Source organism: Meles meles, chromosome 1, assembly GCF_922984935.1.
Source record: "Meles meles chromosome 1, mMelMel3.1 paternal haplotype, whole genome shotgun sequence".
NCBI classification, from domain to species: domain Eukaryota; kingdom Metazoa; phylum Chordata; class Mammalia; order Carnivora; family Mustelidae; genus Meles; species Meles meles.
The window spans coordinates 161,169,995-161,190,792 of NC_060066.1; the positions used below are offsets into that span (position 1 = coordinate 161,169,995).

Below are 20,798 nucleotides of genomic sequence, written 5' to 3' on the forward strand. Positions count from 1 at the left end.
GGTAAGTTGGGTGGGGTAATAGCTATTTTAATTAAAGAGAAAACACATTGCTCTGGTTATTTTCCTATTTAAAAGTATAATGTACTTAGAGCTTTAACTCAGTATCAGTTCTTTAAATGAAGGGCTTTAGTGGGAGTGTTACCTCCTTTCTGTGGCCTAACTGCCTTCTATTGCAGGATTTAGATCAGCTGGGTAGATAAATTTGCAAATTCAGGAGTGCCAGATATTTTCTGATCATTTGAGCTTTACCATGGTTTTAGGTAGCTTTCTCACGAATCAGTAATCTAGAACTTCAGAAGTATGGAAATGCCATTTTTTGGTTACCTAGTAAAAATAGGAATCAGATTTTTATGGCATTAACAGTCAATTACAGTCAAAACCCCAGTTGATGTAAATTTGTAGAGCAGTCTTACATAGGAAGGAATTACACAGTAAAGTTTATGCTCTGAAACAAAACTGTTCAGTATCAACTACTAGTTACGTGACTTAGGAGGTTGTTTCTGTTTCCCCACCACTATAGTTAGCGTGAGTACTGCATTACATCCTTCAAAACTGCATGTACTAAGGACTGTGTTAGATGTTACTCTTGTAAGGGGGATTTGTGAAACGTTGGCTTGTCATATAAACTTTGTATTTCCAAGAACCATCGTTTAAGTTATTACCCTAAATTTTCCAACACCCACCCTCACCGAGTGTGTCATCTACTTTGCCTTTTTCACTTTTCTGCTATGCCTTCTGACAGGAGTACTATTGGTCAGTGAAAGTGCCAGACACGGTGGAGGATGAAAGCGACATGGGCTTAAAGTGCTCAGTAGGGTCTGTCTCTAGATCCACTGTTTCAAGTCTTCGGAAAGAAATTGGTAATACTTCATATTTTACTGACTTTTTCGAATTATAAAAGTAATGAGTATTTGGTGAAAAGAATGCAAAAATGTAATTTAAAAACCTATGGCTGGAGATAACCACTAGCATTTTGGTGTATATTCTTCCAGTTTTTGTTGTTCTTGTGTTTTGTTTTTGCATTGATTTATAAAAAGTGAGAGGATTCTATTCAGCCTTTTGTAACTAACCATTTCCATGTCAAGTATCATTATACTTCTATAAAGACTGTATAGTATGCTTTTTAGCAGTTCTACAATCCATTCCAATTTCAGGCCTGTTAAAATGGGGCGTTGGGTAGGGGGAACATCCATCATAGAAATTGATGAAATATTACAGTTTAATTAGCAGTTTGTCCTACTCAGAACATAAAGTAATGGTGTATCTGAAAACAGAATCAGATTCCATGAAATTGAGTGTTTCATTATATGGATTACGCTATAACCAGGTTCCTACTGAAGGGCATTTAGGGCCCCTCTCCATTTTCATCTATGCTGTAATCAGTCTTTTATCCAACTTATACTGTTCTTTAGTCTACATTGCTAGGAGTGGAGTTACTTATTCAAGTTTTACTGAATATTATTGCCCAACTGCCCCCAAAAGGAGCCAGCTAACATTCCTGTTTGTGAACACCAGTGTGTCTGGTTAATACTGGCTAATTTTCCCCTTGATTTTTCTCATTTGGAAGTGGAAAAATGGTATTTAACTTTCATTTCTTTGATTACAGGTGATTGTCATGTTTCTTGGGCAGTTACATGTTTTTGAGTTGGCCGGTCCATTTTTCTTTAGTGTTGGCTTTTATATTGATTTCTTAAAAACACCTAAGCTATTTTGGGCATATATTGCAAATATTTTTAGCTAATTTGGTGTAAGTGTTTTGCAAAGTTTTAGTTATTTTTTATTATTAGTTTATTCTTACTTAGGCTGTGATGTTAAGATCTGACTCCTTTCTATTGACAGCCAATACTTGAATTACTTTTATTAGTGGAAAGAGACCTTTCTGCTCTCTAATTATTCTAGAGAAGTGATTTTACTTTAGAGTTCACCTATGAGCCTTTCATAGGGTAGATAATATGAATGTCCAGGAGTCCTTCAGATTGGGAAGAGAAAAATGGGGTTCTTTTGGAATGTTTGAGCTGCAATATTGAAACAGATCACAACTGTATCAGATGAAGGAGAAAGAGGCTAATGGAGAAAAACCAAGAATCAAACATAAGGGATTGACTAGAATAGAATGTGCCTAGCTTGGCATGTCTTTCACTGGCCTCAGGGCATTGGTGAGTTGCAGCTGTGGGCTATTATTGGAAGCTGAGAAATTAGGACAGAATGGAAGGGAAAAGTCAGTGAAGGGAAAGAACTAGATAACACTAGTTAGACTTTATTGCCAAAAAAGAAGACAGGCCCAGGAAATAGGATCTCTGGCTTTTGGGAAAGAGGGCCCTTTTGAGGGGTAATTTAAGATAAGGATCTCTGCATAAGAATTAGTGGTGGAGACTCCCATGTATCTACTAAGAGTGAACTTGAACTCTATTTGTGGTATTTAGGTCTCAGAGAATAAGGAATTTGATGTGTTTCAAAGGAGCAGAGATTTCTGGGTTGGCTCTGGGATGTGTAGAAGGAGTGAGGATTGAAATCAAAGGTAATTTTCCTGAGTAATAACAACTGAGCATATGAGTATTCATGAGCCTCACCTAGTCCTGGTTAAAGGACGCAACCTGATTTGGTATTTTGACTGCATCTGCAGGATGAGGGGATTGTGAAAACTACTTGGCGAGGGCAGAGCAACAGTTACCTGTCCTCTACTGTTCATGAGGAGAGGGTATTTTATCTGGCAAAGTGAGCAGCTAAAGCTCAAAGAGATCTTTAAGAGCTACTGCTACTTGTATTATATAGCAATGTTAACAGTAGGGTAGAATGTTGGGAATGAACAAACACAAACTCAGTTGTCCCAATAAAGAGGAAGCAGGCACAGCTAGACTGGCTTCTGGAACAGAAGGAACAAGTGATAACAGTGGCAGGTGATGATTCTTTCTATTGATGGCCTACTATGAAACAGGCATGGTGTTGGGAAGGCAGATTACCATCGTTCCTGCCTTCATGTTATTTACAGTCCAGTAGAAGTAGTAAGTGGTATGGGCATCATGCTTAGGGAAGCAATGAGGGGGTGAGACATCTGCAGTCTTAGAAGGAGCTGTTGGGAATCAAGGAGGTCTGTCTTTTTTAAATGACCTTTTAAAAAACTTTTTCTTTTTTTACATTTTAGGAAAACAAATGCAATATCACCCAGAGACAGGAAAGAGTCTCTAGGGGGAAATAAGATTGGAGCTGGGTGTTGGGTCCAAGGGGGAGGGGATGAATGTCTAAGACTGATATCAGGCAATCAGAATCAGAGATAAGTAAAGCAGATATTAGAAGAAGAGAAGTTTGCCCCCATTGTCAAGAGGTGATGAGTTATCCAGCTTCTAAGGAGGTGGCCTTGTCTGTTACAACCCAGTTTAAACAGTCAAACATGGGGCACTAAATCCTGGGTATAGACAAGCCAACACTGAAGCTGCTGAGCTGGAAAAACCATGTGCGAAGAAGGTGTTTCTTAGCACCTAAATAGAGAATAGAGATGTAAGGAAGGAACTTAAGCTTTTCAAAGAAAGCCTGAGGAAACTATGTTTGTAGTGTTGGGGAGTATAGATAAAGAATTAAACATGAATAGGCATAGCAGATGTTCATGATTTCAGTTTCTAAAGCTCTGAGGGACATCTGGTAAAACCAACATTGTCTCAGTGCCCATGTTTGGGGTGGTGTCAGGATAAGGGATAGGCTCCAGGGCTTGGCAGGGATTTAAGAAAAAGGTTCTTGGACCCTTCTTGGGAAGGACACTAAGCATTTTGAAAGACTTCCCTACCAGCTTTGCAGAAGGGCCTATAGTGAAGGGACAGAGGCATGATGGAATAAGGGAGGGTGACAAACCAGGGCCACAGTTTTAAATGAGTAAAACGTATCATGTTCCAAGTTCATGCTGAGAAAAAAAAAGTATAGGCTCAACTTGAAGACCAGCTCAGTCTTCCTGGGGAAGGAAAAACAGGATGACTTGGGGGGAAAGGGATGACACTAGTGTAACCTTAGTGATTTGGGTCTTAGACCCTGAGACATCCCTGATCCTGAAGGCAACAGCTGCTGCTGCAGCAGAAGGAAGAGGAAACAAGGTGTCAGCCTTTGGCCCACTATCCAAGACACTGGATTTCAGAGAGGGGAAGCTGTTTACCCAGGGTCTTCATGGAAGGTTTATGGTAACTTTCCACCATCAAGCTGCTCTTGCACTGAAAGAGGGTGATGATGAAACAATAGGAAAAAGGTACATTTGTGTAGGCTTTCATAAGGACAGTCACGACCATCTTGAGGGGCCTTTTTAATGTCCTTACTGTAAAACGAGGTTGATCTGTTTTGAAAACTCCCTATAATGCTTACTGGTGTATCTGTCATTTAGATCTGTGCCCTCCAGTACAGTAGCCATTAGCCATGTGTGACTAATAACAGTCAAAATCTGCTTATTCCCTCAGTTCTACTACACAAATTCCAAAGTGGCCAATAGCCAGTGTGGTTCATATCTATGCATTGAACAGTGAAGATATATAAACATTTCTACCTTAGGCCTATTGGATGCTACTGACCTAGTTGTATGACCTGCTATGGAGTAGCTGCTTTATAAACTGTTGAGTGAACAGTCCCCTGCACTGTTAGTGATTGCTAGTAAGAGCCTTGGTTTCCACTCTATCCTTTCCCTTTCCCGGCAAACAGAGCCAAGAAGTTGTAGGAAACCAGACTGGAGTCTAGGTGCACACAGTGTACAAGTGACCATTGGACAACTTGGGTTTGAATTGTGCGGGTCTATTTAGGTGGATTTTCTTCAGTGAATATAGTATAGTACCATGAATATATTTTTTGTATGACTTTTGTAACATTTTCTCTAGCTTTATTGTAGAATACAGTATGTAATACATACATAAAATATGTTATCAATAAGAGTGGTCATCAGGCCAACAGTTATCTTTCTGGGGAATCAAAATATGGTGGTTTAAGCTTGTGCCCCTAACCCTCACATTGTTTAAGGATTACCCATAATCCCAAGGCCCTCTAGAGAAGGCAAGATGAGGTATCTGGGTTAAGGCCAATTCTCAGTTCCCAAGATTGATCCTGAGCTGCTTGTCTGCCCTCTAGTTGCAAACCTGATGGTAGCACCCTAGAGGTGTTGGCCACTGGAGTAGAAGGCTGGGGAGGTGGGACACATTCAGGGTTGGGGACACATCGACTGTCCAAACTTCACCACTTACAGCATGAGGGAGCTGCATCCCATCTTTAACCGATCCAGAGTCAGCTTCTTGTCACAAGAGAAGGTGAGTGGGTGAAGGGAACTTGAAGGGAAAATGGAAAGAGAGATGTGTTGAGGCTCTAGTTCTTCCATAGGGTCAGTTATAGGAACCTCATGTGAAGGGAGATACTCTATGTTGGAGGGTAAGTATCCCTCATGGGTGGGAAGGTAGTCCACTGGGAGAACTGTCAAGGGGCTCGCTAGGTGTCCTGGCTTTGAGTCAGGGCCCCTGCTCCCCAGCATCTTGTACAGATCCACTAGTTGTCCTGTCTCTGCTATGAGAGCTTTTGAAGGTGGTAGGCTTGAAGCACTGTACCGTGTGTCTTCCTCAGAGGTATAGTGACCTTGGACTCCTTGCCCCTTGTCTGGCCAGTTGGTGTGATAGGGATGTCTGAAGAGTGGGGTTACTTGATGAAGGACTTCAGTGATGACCAGGGTCTCAGGTTCTTCAGGATTGGGCCGGTCTGTCAGGAGCCTGTCCAAGGGCAGCTGCTGCTTCTCCTGAGAAAGGGGAGGGAGAGACTGATACAGCTGTGTTATGTAAGTAGCCCTTGACAACCGACTTTTCCAGGGTTATGAAAGGCCTCGCAGCCTGCACTGCCTAGTTGGCTCAAGATGGGGACACTGTGGGCCCTCGATTTTATGACAGGAGTGAAGCAGTTAACATTGTCAGGGAGCAAGATAAGAGCCACGGACTCCTCAACACCCCCCCAGCCAGTAACTCACTATGCAGCTCAACCCTCAACCAGACTCTTTCTGATGAGTCCAACTGCTCTAGCTATTTCTCTAGGATAGAGGACATGGTAGGTGCAAAGCGAAGGCTGGGCTTGCTACTATCTGGGGAAGGAGCCAGGAAAGACTTTGAAAAAGTCACACTGGAGCTGAATCTTGAGAAAGGTAACTTTTCAAGTAGGGAGGTAATGGGCCAGGAGGACTGGTCTGTTCTGGAACCTGCTAGTTCTTTTGCCAGGCAAACATGCTTTGGAAATCTGAGGTCACATAATGAAGAGTTGTTTTTTGTTTTTTTTTTAAGGGATGCTAATGACTTTGGGCTTTGCTGAAAGGTTCAGGGTAAACTGGAATCTGGAGTTACTTGGAAAAAATGTTCATTCTTTTTCCCCCTATGGCTGATTTTGTCTGCTAATTCTCTGCCTTCTCTTTGTCAGTATCACATCAGTTATTGACTCTACAATATCCTAATTCTTTCCTTTCCGAATTTACTGCAGATTCCCGAGTCCAAGTCCAAGCGCTTTGTTAACATTTCTCTTTCCATGCTTTAGTGGGCTCTATCTGCCCCTCAACTATCTTTCCCACTGACTGCTTGATCTTTCTAAAGCAGACTTCCAAAGCCTTCATCAACGCAGACTTTATCTGCAGTGAAGCTTCTAGCCCTTAGTTAGTCAGGTGCCTGTACCTTCCTCTCCCTCCCCATGTCTCCATTCAGAAACTACTTAAGGTGCACCATCCTGTTTTTTTTTTTTTTTTTTAAACACATTTTTCCCAGTGCCACCACCACACTGGTGCTTCCACTGCTAGCCTCCACCCTGCTTTTGTTTGCTGCACCATTTCCTGCTTGATGCCCTTCCTCTCTCATGAAGCCCTTTCTGATTGTTTCTGCCACTGGACTCCTAAAACAGCAAAGAAACCACCATCAGGTTCTTGGCACATGGTATTTTATATGATTACTTTTTTTTTTTTAAACATGCTCTATAAACAAGGATCATTCGTTCCTTAAGAGAGGAGTAGGATGACAAAAAAGTAGCCTTGGTACAGTGGTAACCCTGAGGACTAGTCCCAACTCTGATACTCTATAGGCTGGGCAAATTCCTTCAACTTCTCTGGCCTTTGGTTCCCTCATCTATCAAATGCCAAGTTGTGTAAGAGTGTTTAAGTCTGGATTGGCCTCTGATGTCCCCTTCTTTCCTTGAGCGTGGCAAGCATCCAACAAGTGAATGATGGTGCTGTCTCAGGACACACTTCCACAAAGGACACTGACAAGCTAGAGGGTAAGTGTGTGTTTCTTTTTTGGGAGTGTGCTTTTTTCTGATCGTCACCCACTGGCTGTGGCAGAATGGTCTGGCTTAGTAGATGGCCTTCAGCTCTGGGAAGCAGAGCTAAAAAAGCACTGTAACCCAGATGTGGGAGAGATTATACAGAATGCAGAAATGGTTAGTTTTGTAAGGTGAGGCATTTGCTATGCCTTCTTGAAAGCTTTGACAATATTGATAGGGCCTGCTCCTCAGAACTTGTACAAAGCAGGCCCTCCGGCTAACAAGGCCTGGGGCAAGGCCTCTGGGACCATTAGCTCAGGTACCTCATGGACACCGTTTAGTTTCTACAAGCTCAAAATGGAGAACATCCCTGTGATCCTCTTTATGATTTGGCTTTTTCTCTAGAGCTTGGAGACCTGTTACATTTTAGCCACATCTTAAAAAGTGGTAAGGGGGAATCTAAGGCCTGGGAACTCAAAGAATTGTGAGAATTTTGTTAGAGGTGAAAGACATAATACTGTGTTTCTAATGTTTGCCTCAGCCTATTTCCAGAACAGTTTGGGTCTTTAAAAACAGTCCACCTACTTTAGAGGTCAAGTGACATGGAGTTCAGAGGTTACCTCAAGGCCATCATCACAGATGCCATGTTTAAGCGAAATTTTATTTCCTAATTTACCAGTTATTTTTTTTCACCTTCAAATATCTTAGGGATTTTTAGACATGTAGATCTCTCTCTTTTTTTTTTTTAGTAGTTGCTTAAGTACTATTGTATGGATGTACCCACATTTAATCTGCTCCCCTGATGGCAGCCTATGTTATGCCTAATTTTTTGGCTTCCATTTACAATGCTACAATGAACATATAAACTATACAACCTTGGATGGCAATTTCTATTATCTTTCTATTATCTTTTCTCTGTGCTTACTGTCTCTAACCCTTTGTGTGTCTTTCCCAGCATTTCTTCTAGGTTTTTACAGTCTTCATGGGCCCTACATGCCTCTGTTTCTCCTCATGCCCAAACAGAGGCAAACAGAGACCATGACGCCAAAGCTGTAATTTTGGGAGCCAGGTGTCCGGGACTGACCCAGAGATGCTTCCCACCATGCTATCTCAGGCTCTTAGGATGTGGGACTGTGGAATCTCAGCAATGGAAGAGAGAGATCTTAAAGCTCAGCTGATGGAGCTTCTACTTGAATCCTCTCTGACAAGGACAATGGCATCCCATAGGTCATCACAAGATTGCCACCAAGTGAGAGCCCAGTGTGTGAACACCTCTTCAGTTAGTCTGTTCAGCTCAGAGGTGTTGACTCCTAGAAACCCTCCCCCACCCTATGCTTAAAGTTCTTTTAGAGCATGTAATATAATGGCAGGTAGTACATCCTACTTGTATATGAATCCAGGATCCACCATTTACTAGCAAACTAGTGTTGGGCAAGTTACTTAGTCTTCTGTGCCTCAATTTTCTCATCTGAGAAGTGAGGATAAAAATAATACAACCTCAAAAAAAAAAAAACAAAACAAAACTAATACAACCTCATAAAGCTGTTGTATGGATTAGATTTTAATGCATGAAAGAGGTCTTTAAAGTGCCTGGCATAGAAAAGCTATATGGCTATATATATACACCTTATTTTTTCATGCTTGGCTTTATTGCACTTTGCAGATATTGTGTTTTTTTGCAAAATGAAGTTTTGTGGTAACCCTGCTTCGAACAGTTCTGCTGGCATCATGTTTCTAACAGCATTTGTTCACTTGGTGTCTCTGCGTCATGTTTTTATAATTCTTGGAACATTTCAAACTGTCATTATATTTATTATGGTGATTTATGATCAGTGATTACGACTTGCAGAAAGCTCAAATGAGGATTAGCGTTTTTTAGTAATAAAGTATTTTTTTTAATTAAGGTATGTATATTGTGTTTTTAGACAATGCACTGAACACTTAATAGGCTGCAGTATAGGTAGCATAAATAACTTTTATGAACTAAAAATTCATTTGACTTTATTGCAATATTCACTTTATTGCAGTGATTCAAAATCACAACAATACATCAGAGGTATGCCTGAATATATGTATATGTAAACATATGAATATATTATTTAATACAATTATATACTGTATTATATGTAATACAGTATGTATATGACATATATAATTAAATATATGTCTACCTATATAAAAGCTACTGTTGTTATTATTGTTCTTGCTATTGAAATTTAACAGGCACAAAATTCCTCAATAGTGAAAGATGTCAAGTGTGAGTCTTCCTGGGAAGAAAGAACCACCTTTGCCTTGTATGATCCACGTGCCTTATGTAACATCTTCATCCTCATAACAGTTTACATGGGAGATACTGTCAATTCCTGTTTTACAGAGGATGAAACTAGGGCTCAGATCATCAGAACAGTTGCCCAAGCACAATCCACCATAGTAAATGGCAAAGGTGACTTTATTTCAAAGGCACTAACAGCAGTGACTTCAGTTCTCATTGAGGCAGACATGGCTGAAACCTGCTCTCTCCCTGAGCAAATCTGGTACCACTGGCTTCTGGCCTGAGGAAGGGTGTGGATGAGAGAATGCACTGTGTAACTGAGGAGAAGAATATTGGAGGAGAATGGTTATGAGGTGCAAGGAAGAGTGTGGGGCTGCCAGGGTCCTGGGCAAGAATACTGGCATACCGCCTTCCTCCTCTTTGCTCCCTTGAAATGCACAGTCTTGCTCCATGTTCAGATGCCTCCAACTCCCAGAACCCCTACCCAAGATGGCCATCTTGTCCACAGTGAGCTATTCTTACCTCCTTGGGCTGTGCGGCAGTGCCCTTCTCATCCTTTAGTCTCCGCTCTCCTATCTACTAGCTGAGCAACCTCTCCTTTAAAACCTTTTCGTTACACAATGGAATGACTTACTGGCTTCCTGCCAACACCAAAATAGCCTGAGTTCTATTTATTTGTTCTATGCTCAGGACAGGAAATGTCACGATAAAACTCCAATTCTCTTGAATTTGGATGAGTCAGGCTAGTACTCAGCAAAAGGCAAAAATACTTGCTTTTTTATTTCTTTTGAAGTAGTTGAGGTGACGAGGGGAACATAAGGCAGAGAGAGGAATGAAAAGCTATGGGTCTTTTAGTCTTTTGGTCATAAGCTTCAGAAAATTCCTGTGCATGGGAGTGGTGACTCAGTAACCTAGCACAGGGGGTTCCACCTATCCATAGGAATTAAGCACTTGGTAACTAGAGTGGGAAAATTACATCACTGGAATCCCATCAACTCACCAGTAAGCCTTTATAACCTTACCTCCACGATGGGGTATTTCTTGGCCCAGGTGCTGTTCGCTGGGTCTGGAATTTCTTTACTACACCACTGAGGTCTGAGGGCCAAAAGGAGAACAAATACCCTATAGATAAAACAATGTCATCTGGTTAAGTGTCCTCACAGTGGCATGAAAGCACTGGTGCACTGATTTCATTGTAGAGGTAGTTCAGTATGGGGGTATGCAAATGAATACAATAAAACCCTGAAGGAGAAAGATGATGCATCATTCAAGGCTAGACTAGTTTTCTCTGAAGTTTGGACAGATGATAGAGTCATGATGCAGCCATTTCATTGCTAAATAAACAATGAAACTTTTACTCAATGTAATGTTTAGCTGTCACTATCCAGCCGTGCATTCATTTCGCATTGACTAAACCCCTAATGTGTGGTGAGCACATGCCACATACTGGAGATGGAATAGCAAGCAAGAAGACATGGCTCCTATCCATGGGGAGCTTACTATTTAGGTTAGAATGTTTATAAAGTGTTCATGATAACAGGTAAACTATTATGATAAAAGTAAAAAAAAAAAAAGGCAACAAACCCTTAAAGAACAAAACAGGATACAAATAGCATTAAGTAGTTTGAACATAACCAAGTTTAAAAAAAAATGCCCAGAAAAAAAAAAGCCAGAGAGAAATAATCCAAACTGTTAACAGTAGTTGTATTTGATAATCAGAAGAAATATGGGTCTTTTTTTTTCTATCATTTCTGGGTTTTTGAAAATATTTTTATTTTTTTAAACATTTTTTAAAAAAATTTATTTATTTATTTGACAGACAGATCACAAGTAGGCAGAGAGGCAGGCAGAGAGAGAGGGGGAAGCAGGCTCCCTGCGGAGCAGAGAGCCCAATGTGGGGCTCAATCCCAGGACCCTGGGAATCATGACCTGAGCCGAAGGCAGAGGCTTTAACCTACTGAGCCATGCAGGCACCCCTGAAAAAATACTTTAAAATGTGTTTGTATTACTTCTGTGACGTGGAAGGAAAAGATTCCTAAAACTGTTTCTTATAAATGCATGTGACTTAAATGTTTTATTTTTTAAAATTTGAAACTAATATGAAGCATTTTTGAAAAATTGGCTTTAATAAGCTTTGATGTTTAATAAGAGTAGAAAGCTTCCAGGATGTTTAGTCCTTTGAAGCAAGTGATGTGCCCCGTGACAGTTTTTCTCCAAACAAATGTGAGCAGATAATGCAGATGAGGACAGTGCCCAAGGGATTGTGGGCCAATAAAAACCTGGAAGAAAACTGGATCCCTAATGATTGTGTGGAGCACAGCTGCTAACCAACCTGGATGCACGTCAGGACTACTCTGTGGGAGAGCAATAAGCTATTTTATTAAAGCCACCGATCTGGGGATTTTTTTTTTTTTAACAAAAAAGCCTTCACCCTAACTGATATTTCCCTGAAGAAGATGAATGTGATCCTCCTTGACTCTATTCGAATTAAACTTTTTCAAAGTCTACCTAAAGAGAACTCTGCTTTGAAGTATCTATCACACATGGGAGCTTCAATAAATGCAAAGCTTTTCAGTCAAGTTCAATGGCTAGTAGAATGACTTTGAGCTTGTTTTATTTTGACCTCTTCTTACTTTATACATTTGGAAAAATCTCTGTATCAAATAACTCATTAAAAAATTCTCTTTACAAAATCATACCTGTTTAAAGAAATTGTAGAAAATAGTTAAACAGGACTACAATCACCTGTTATTCTATCCTCTGATAGAACCACCATTAACATTTTGGTGCATATCTCTGAGGTAGAGACTGTTAATCACTTCCCAATACTCCTTTACCTTCTTCCTTAGGTAGAGGACCCTGATATACTGGGATAACAATGAGCCCAGATGTAAGATCACAGTTTTAAGTTTCCCTTACCCTACCACGTTCTGGCCAATGTGGTGTAACCAAAAGTGTCCTAATTTTTTCATGTAAAGCCTCCTGAACAGGGAAGTGTGGGCACTTTCTCTCCTTCTGCCTGTAGTTGTAGAATGCAGGCATGACGACTATAGTTCCTGCAGTCATTGGACCATGAAGTGAGCCAAGGGATGAAAGCCAAGAGAGGATAGTGGCACAAAATGACAGAAGGAGCCTGGATCCCTAATGATTACATTGCTACTATACCAGTCCTCAACCTAAGTTTACATCCTTAACTTGGGTGAGAAACTGTCAGCTAGTTTAAGTCCTATAATTGGCTTTTTATGTTACATAGAACCAAATTTAATGCTAGCTGATATATCTTGCATATGGGTATGTGTGTGTGTGTATTTTTTAAAAAGTGAACGTATGTAATTCTTTACAACATTTTTAACTTGTAATATTGCAAATATTAACCATTTAATTTACTTCTACCTCTTTAATGGATATAATATGCCATATAGCATGAGATACAATTTGATGTAGGAAACCAGTCCCATATCACTGGGCATTTAGGTTGTTTCAAATTGTTCTTCCTTAATGAAAAATAATTCGGTGAACATATTTGCCACTAAATATATGCATATACTTATGATACACTTAGAATAAATTTCTTCTTACAAATTGCTAGGTCATAGGTATGTTTTAATTTTTTAAAAAGATTTTATTTATTGACAGCACAAGCAGGGGAAGCGGCAGGCAGAGGGAGAAGCAGGCTTCCTACTGAGCAGGGAGCATGATGTTGGGCTCGATTCCAGGACCCTGGGTTCATGACCTGAGCTGAAGGCAGATGCTTAACTGACTGAGCCACCGAGGCGCCCCAGTATCTTTCAATTTTTTAAAATTAATATACACTGTTGTCCAAGAAAATAGAATAAATTTCGTCTGCTACCAGAAATGTTTGAGAAAACCCATTTCTTTGACCCATAGTGGCAACAGCTATTATCATTAAAAAGATAAATTTACTGAAATTTGAAAATGTAACCAACTCACTTTTGCCGGAAGCAACGCATTGAGAAAATGCCCACTATGATGACAGCAACACAAATGCTTGGTGCCACAAACACACTCCAATTGGCTTTACCTGAAAAGTTAGCAAACCCTGTAATTTAGTTATCTGCAATGAAAATGTAAAAATACATTTTCGTGAACCCTCTGGCACCTACCCACAACTACTGGATAGCTGGGCTCGGGAACAAGGTCAACTTGTTTTTTTCCCTTCAGTTGGGGAAAAGGGGCCTATGGTTCTAAGGAAGGGACTCCAGCCCTACAAGGGCTCCCTCCTCTAACAGGGGCAGAAGGAGAAGGGGGTGTGGTATACAAAATATTGGCTGTGAACAGGGAGGCCCGAATTCTAGTCCTGGCTTTGCCACTGACGGCTATGTGATCAGTGGACTTCAGATTCTTGATCTGTAAAGGTTGAATGATGACGTCTATCTTGCAGGTTGCTGTGAAGATTAGAGATGGTGCATATGAAGCACATGGCGATGTATTTGAATATAAGCAGCCCTTGAGAAATGGTATGACCTATTTCACCAAGCCATTGGAAAAGCCTTCTTTTTTTTTTTAAGATTTTATTTATTTATTTGACAGAGAGAGAGAGAGAGAGATTACAAGTAGGCAGAGGGGTAGGCAGAGAGATGGGGGAAGCAGGCTCCCTGCGGAGCAGATAGCCTGATGCAGGGCTCAATCCCAGGACCCTGAGACCATGACCTGAGCCAAAGGCAGAGGTTTAACCCACTGAGCCACCTAGGCGCCCCAAGAAAAAGCCTTCTGTTTTAGTAGGGTCTTTGAAATTGTTCTGATTCCTTGCTATGAATATGCAGTTTGCAACGTGTTAGGATTCTTCTTAATTAATTCATCCAGTTATTGAGTATTAACGCATTAGGCCCTCTTGGGTGCTGGGATGCACAGATCACTAGGACATCGACTCTGCTTTTTTTTTTTAAGATTTTATTTATTTATTTGACAGACAGAGATCACAAGCAGGCAGAGAGGCAGGCAGAGAGAGAGGAGGAAACAGGCTCCCCGCAGAGCAGAGAGCCCGATGCGGGGCTCGATCCCAGGACCCTGGGATCATGACCTGAGCCGAAGGCAGAGGCTTTAACCCACTGAGCCACCCAGGCGCCTCTCGACTCTGCTGTCTTAAGTCATGAATCTAGTCCAGGAGAGATGTGTAAACATGTAAATAAACCATGATGCCATGGGGTATACATAAAGGCATGTACAAGGCAGTGTAGCAGGGATCAGTTTGGGAAATGACATCAAGGGGAGCCCAGAGTGTTCTCCCAAAGACATGATGTGAAAAGTGACAGATCTGAAGGATGGAGCCAACAAAGCAGACAAGTTAGGGAGGCAGACTAGACACAACTAGGCAAAGGCATGGAAAGAGCTAACAATGTGGCACTTTCCGGCAACTACAGATAGTCTGGTCTTGCTTTCAAGTACAAGTGATGAGTGTATGGCAGAGGATGAAACTACACAAGTGAACAGGAGCAGGTCGTGCCGGGCTTGGGGAGGGAGCAGTTTGAATTCCGGCTTGAAGGGCCTTGGGGAACCACAGGAGGTGGAATGTCAGCATGGAGCTGGGTGTCTTGCAGACAGATTCTTCTGTTCCACAGCAGGGCAAGAAGAGGTGGGGACCGGCGGGGGGAAGAGGGTGAGCAAGGAGGGATGAGAAGCCACAGCCCTGCCAGCCCCCATGAGAGGTGTGTCACGGGGGCAGAAGAGGAGGAAGTTGACGCAGGCAGCTTTGCTACTCCCACCACTCAATCAGCACGATCTGACATTTCTTTAGCATCTGCTGTCCTTCTTGGGCAGATGGGACAAGTCTGGAGTACCACAAGTAGAAAGATGCTGAATCATTAATCCAATTAATCCCTCACAAGTTAGCTTCCATGGGAGTACTAGGAGATGGGGTTTGTCATCTTTCCCAGTGGAGAAGTACCTGGCATAGAACAACAAAGTCCCGAATGATCAACCTGATACCCCATGTTGCAAAGCAAGAACAGCTTGTTTCATGCTTGGAGCAGATGCAGACGGGTGCTGCCAGAGAGAACAGCACAATTTAGCCCACAGAGGGAAGCCCATGTTAGCTATGCCACTTATTTATATACTCCAATTTAACTGAAGTCACTAAAATCTAAGTTTGAACTGCAGTTCTACCACTTGCCACTTCTATGACTTTGGGTAATTTTCTGTACCTTCTCGGCCTTATAAAAAGGCATCCTCATTCCATATTCCTTTATTCATTTTGAATAGAGTGCCTCCTGGTACTGTGGCCAGGTACAATCATGTAAAGCAGACACTTTATGTGGCTGTGGTCAGGATTAAGTGAGTAAAGGCATGTGTTACACAGGCTGAATAGTGTCCTCCCACCCCCAAAATCCATATGTTGAAGTTCTAACCTCCAGTACCTCAGAAAGTGACCGTATTTGGAAATGGGATCCTGGAGATGTAATTAGTTAAGATAAGGTCAGACTGGAGTAGGGTGGCCCTAATCCAGTATGATCAGTGTCCTTTTAAAAAAAGGAAATTTGGAGGAAGACACAAAGAAATGGAAAAATGTTCCATGCTCCTGGATTGGAAGAATAAATATTGTGAAAATGTCTATGCTACCTAAAGCAATCTACACATTTAATGCAATCCCTATCAAAATACCATCCATTTTTTCAAAGAAATGGAACAAATAATCCTAAAATTTATACGGAACCAGAAAAGACCTCGAATAGCCAAAGGAATATTGAAAAAGAAAGCCAAAGTTGGTGGCATCATAATTCCGGACTTCAAGCTCTATTCCAAAGCTCTCATCATCAAGACAGCATGGTACTGGCACAAAAACAGACACATAGATCAATGGAACAGAATAGAGAGCCCAGAAATAGACCCTCAACTCTATGGTCAATTAATCTTCGACAAAGCAGGAAAGAATGTCCAATGGAAAAAAGACAGCCTCTTCAACAAATGGTGTTGGGAAAATTGGACAGCCACATGCAGAAAAATGAAATTGGACCACTTCCTTACCCCACACACGAAAACAGACTCAAAATGGATGAAGGACTTCAATGTGAGAAAGGAATCCATCAAAATCCTTGAGGAGAACACAGGCAGCAACTCTTTGACCTCAGCCGCAGCAACATCTTCCTAGGAACATCGGCAAAGGCAAGGGAAGCAAGGGCAAAAATGAACTATTGGGACTTCATCAAGATCAAAAGCTTTTGCACAGCAAAGGAACAGTTAACAAAACCAAAAGACAACAGACAGAATGGGAGAAGATATTTGCAAACGACATATCAGATAAAGGGCTAGTGTCCAAAATCTATAAGGAACTTAGCAAACTCAACACCCAAAGAACAAACAATCCAATCAAGAAATGGGCAGAGGACATGAACAGACATTTCTGCAAAGAAGACATCCAGATGGCCAACAGACACATGAAAAAGTGCTCCACATCACTCGGCATCAGAGAAATACAAATCAAAACCACAATGAGATATCACCTCACACCAGTCAGAATGGCTAAAATTAACAAGTCAGGAAATGACAGATGCTGGCGAGGATGTGGGGAAAGGAGAACCCTCCTACTCTGTTGGTGGGAATGCAAGCTGGTGCAACCACTCGAAAACAGCATGGAGGTTCCTCAAAATGTTGAAAATAGAACTACCCTATGACCCAGCAATTGCACTACTGGGTATTTACCCTAAAGATACAAACGTAGTGATCCGAAGGGGCACGTGCACCCGAATGTTTATAGCAGCAATGTCTACAATAGCCAAACTATGGAAAGAACCTAGATGTCCATCAACAGATGAATGGATAAAGAAGAGGTGGTATATATACACAATGGAATATTACGCATCCATCAAAAGAAATGAAATCTTGCCATTTGCGACAACGTGGATGGAACTAGAGGGTATCATGCTTAGTGAAATAAGTCAATCGGAGAAAGACAGCTATCGTATGATCTCCCTGATATGAGGACATGGAGATGCAACATGGGGGGTTAGGGGGATAGGAGAAGAATAAATGAAACAAGATGGGATTGGGAGGGAGACAAAACATAAGTGACTCTTAATTTCACAAAACAAACTGAAGGTTGCTGGGGGAGGGGGATTGGGAGAAGGGGAGGGGGGTTATGGACATTGGGGAGGGTATGTGCTATGGTGAGTGCTGTGAAGTGTGTAAACCTGGCGATTCACAGACCTGTACCCCTGGGGATAAAAATAAATTATATGTTTATAAAAAAGGAAATTTGAACAAAGACACACACAAGAAGAATTCCATGTGAAGATGAAGACAGCGGTCTATAAGCAAAGGAACACCAAAGACTGCCACTCAACTTGGAGGGGAGAAGCAGGGAGCTGATTCTCTCATAACCCTCAGAAGAAACAGCTCTGCCAACACCCTGAAATCAAGACTTCCACAAGTGTGAGAAAATAAATTACTGTTGTTTAAGCCACTCGGTTTGTGGCGCTTTGTTACAAAAGCCCCAGCAAAAAAACTACAGTATGCAAAGTACTTAACACAACGACTGCTGCATATAACTATCTGATATGAAATAGCTGCTATTATTGAGATTATTCTCATTGGGCATTGGAACAGATATTTAGTGAACAAGTACCGTACTAGACCTTGAAGATAAACAGATTCAGAGTTTTGAATAGGGGTCAAATGTAGTGCATTATGAAGGAATTACGTTGATGCATTTGGGAGGGTTTCCTGGAGGAGGAAACATTTAGGCTGAATTTTGAAAGGTAAGTAGGTACCATCTCCAAACAAACCATGAAGTGGTAGGGTACTCCATTTAAAGGAAACAGCAAGTGCAAAGGTGTAGCGGCAAGAAGGTAACTGATGAATGAGAGAAACTCTGATCATCTCTATGCCAGACATAGTGGGAGTGTATGCCCAGGAAGGGTTCCAGGGTAGACACACCATCTTCGAAGTTGTTTCTTACCTTGCAGACAAAACTCCCTCTCGTTTCCTGGGGGGCTTTCCCCAGCAGCTGTTAGAGCTGTCATCCACAGGACATATGTCACTCTGGGCTGCAGGTTGTCTATTGAATATGAATTTGGGGATACCCTATAGGGAATTTCTGAAAGAAGGATAAAGATAAAAGAAGAAAGGCACGTATTAAAGGAAATATTTGAATGTGAGCTTTTACTTATTTTTATTGTTGTTGTGAATGCTTTATTTAATTTGAAAGAGAAAACACATTGCTGTTTTACAAGTACTAATTCATTAGTCCTTAATATTTTGATAGGCCCGAGACACTGTCATTTATGGCGGTCCTACTTCACAGCATACCAAAATAATTAAATATATTTTCTGTGGTAAAATCTTTTGAAAGAACTTTTATCATTCTGCCTTTTTTTTTTTTTTAAGATTTTATCTGAAAGACTGAGCTTGTGCATGCACAAAAGCAAGAGCCGGAAGCGGCAGAGGGAGAGGGAGGAGCACACTCCTCGCTGAGCATGGAGGCCCAGGCAGAGTTCCATACCCGAGGATCATGACGTGAGCCAAAAACAGACACTTAACCGACTGAGCCATCCAGGCGCCCCATCATTCTGCTTCTGAAATTATTTAGCTGTAGTAACTCCTTTTATTTCCCATGACTATAATGTTTCCAATATTTTTAGATATTTTTGAAAATTTGGGGGGAGGAAATTAAATACACAAATTATTTTCAATAGAATTTTTAAGCAAGCTAAGTTTGGCAGTTAATAGACAGTTAAGTAACATTAATTTTTATTTTCTGCTTTTTTTGGTAGGTCCTGGATACTGGTCTTAATGGGTTTAATATAATGATCTGCTTTAATTTGACATAAAACCTAAAAGTGGGAGCAATGGTACCTAAATTAGATTTACTTGGTGGTTTTAGCATAGATTATTGGTCCCTTTTGCTCTCAACACTTCTACAGAGTCTCAGCAAGGAAGATGTTGTGGTTTTTGGGCAATGCACGGATGTTGTTTTTCTCCTCCTATAGTACACAGGCAATCTTCTCCAGCGATCTGCCGGGTGTGAGTTTTGGAGTGACTTCTCAAAAGCTGGGGATACAGGGGCAGGGGGACTAAAAGATCAAGGGCAGAACTTTGGCAGGGGTAGCCTGCTGGCTCATTCAGCAGATGCGTCTGTACCGGTGATCAAAATGGAAGCTAGAACCCAGCACTTTGAGCCTCAATATCAGTTACCAGTTCACAAACCCCAGGGCAGGTCAGACAACACTCTTGTTTGCTAAATTTATTTCAACAGTCACAAATCTTTATTGAGCTTGTGCTCTTGACAAGTCACCACGTATACAAAGGCACAGAATCTGCCTCAAAGTGTTCACCATCTAGTGGGGAAAACAGACCTCTTGTACTCCCACACCCGTGTTTACTATCCGTAACCAGCAAGGAGTCCTGTAATATCATGGTCACTCCACCCAAAAGGGGTGAGGCCTGAGCAGATCACCTAACAGCTGTGACTATCAGAGCACTCTCTATATTCAACATCCTGTTGAGAAAAAAGTACCATGTGGAAAATTGCAAGCCAACTCTAACCTGATGAAATTGTTTGCACAGACTTAACCAGTCTGATTGAACTCAAAAATCTCTTCCCTTATTCCTAAGGCAGGGAATTAAAAAATTAATTTTGGAGAGAACTTCTGCTCATCTTGTTGTAGCAAAGCATCAGTGAGCCTCGGAGTCAGCTGTCTGACTGCGTGAAGGCATCTCCAGCTCCGAGAGTGAAATGAGACCTCAGAACAGAAGGGAAGGGATTTGAATGGTTTGCTGGTCAAAGAATGGTCAAAGAAGTTTACATGCAAACACATACACACACAAGTATATTTGAAGAACAAAAATCATAACTCTGTGGAGGGAGCAGTGAGGTGGTTGATGTAGCCAGCAGTCTGGCTAGCAAAAGAATTTGTGTTGAGTAATGGGAGAAAGAAGTCATGCCAGAAATACTGGTTCTGCTGCCTGGTTCAGACGGTGATCTCAGCAGAGATAAAAGGGGGCATTCAATCCATAGGGGTCTGAAATGTAAGGCTCCGGTGGTGAAACAAGGAGGCACCAGTTTAGGAAGATGGGATAGTTGGCAGTCTTTTGAAAGGCTGCGGGTAGGAAGGTCAAGTGCTACCAGACAAACTTAGTTGCAGTTACTGGAAACCAGTTCTAACCTGACAGTCTCCACTGGTTTAACAAGTGTGGGGCAGTATTCACTCATGTGTCAGTCAACAAATACTGTTTTTATGCACACCTCCTGTATGCCTGACAGTATGGTAGATACAGGGAGACAATGATGAGCAAACTGCTGGGGCTTCTTCCTTCAAGATGCTTTGAAACTGTTGACAAA

At 41.5% G+C, this 20,798-nt stretch overlaps 1 protein-coding gene across 6 annotated transcripts in view; it reads right to left on the reverse strand.

Annotated features, from left to right (window-relative positions):
* Window positions 1-890: 890 nt before the first annotated feature.
* IL12RB2 (interleukin 12 receptor subunit beta 2) overlaps window positions 891-20,798 on the reverse strand; it is an 82,613-nt gene continuing 62,705 nt past the window's right edge. For all 6 annotated transcript variants that reach the window (XM_045997959.1, XM_045997967.1, XM_045997974.1 and 3 more), the window contains 4 exons: window positions 18,417-18,554; window positions 13,457-13,547; window positions 10,528-10,627; window positions 891-5,743 (listed from right to left, as the gene is read on the reverse strand). In XM_045997959.1, coding sequence (XP_045853915.1) covers window positions 5,201-5,743; window positions 10,528-10,627; window positions 13,457-13,547; window positions 18,417-18,554 — 872 coding nt within the window. In that variant the 3' untranslated portion in view covers window positions 891-5,200. The remainder of the gene's footprint in view (window positions 5,744-10,527; window positions 10,628-13,456; window positions 13,548-18,416; window positions 18,555-20,798) is intronic.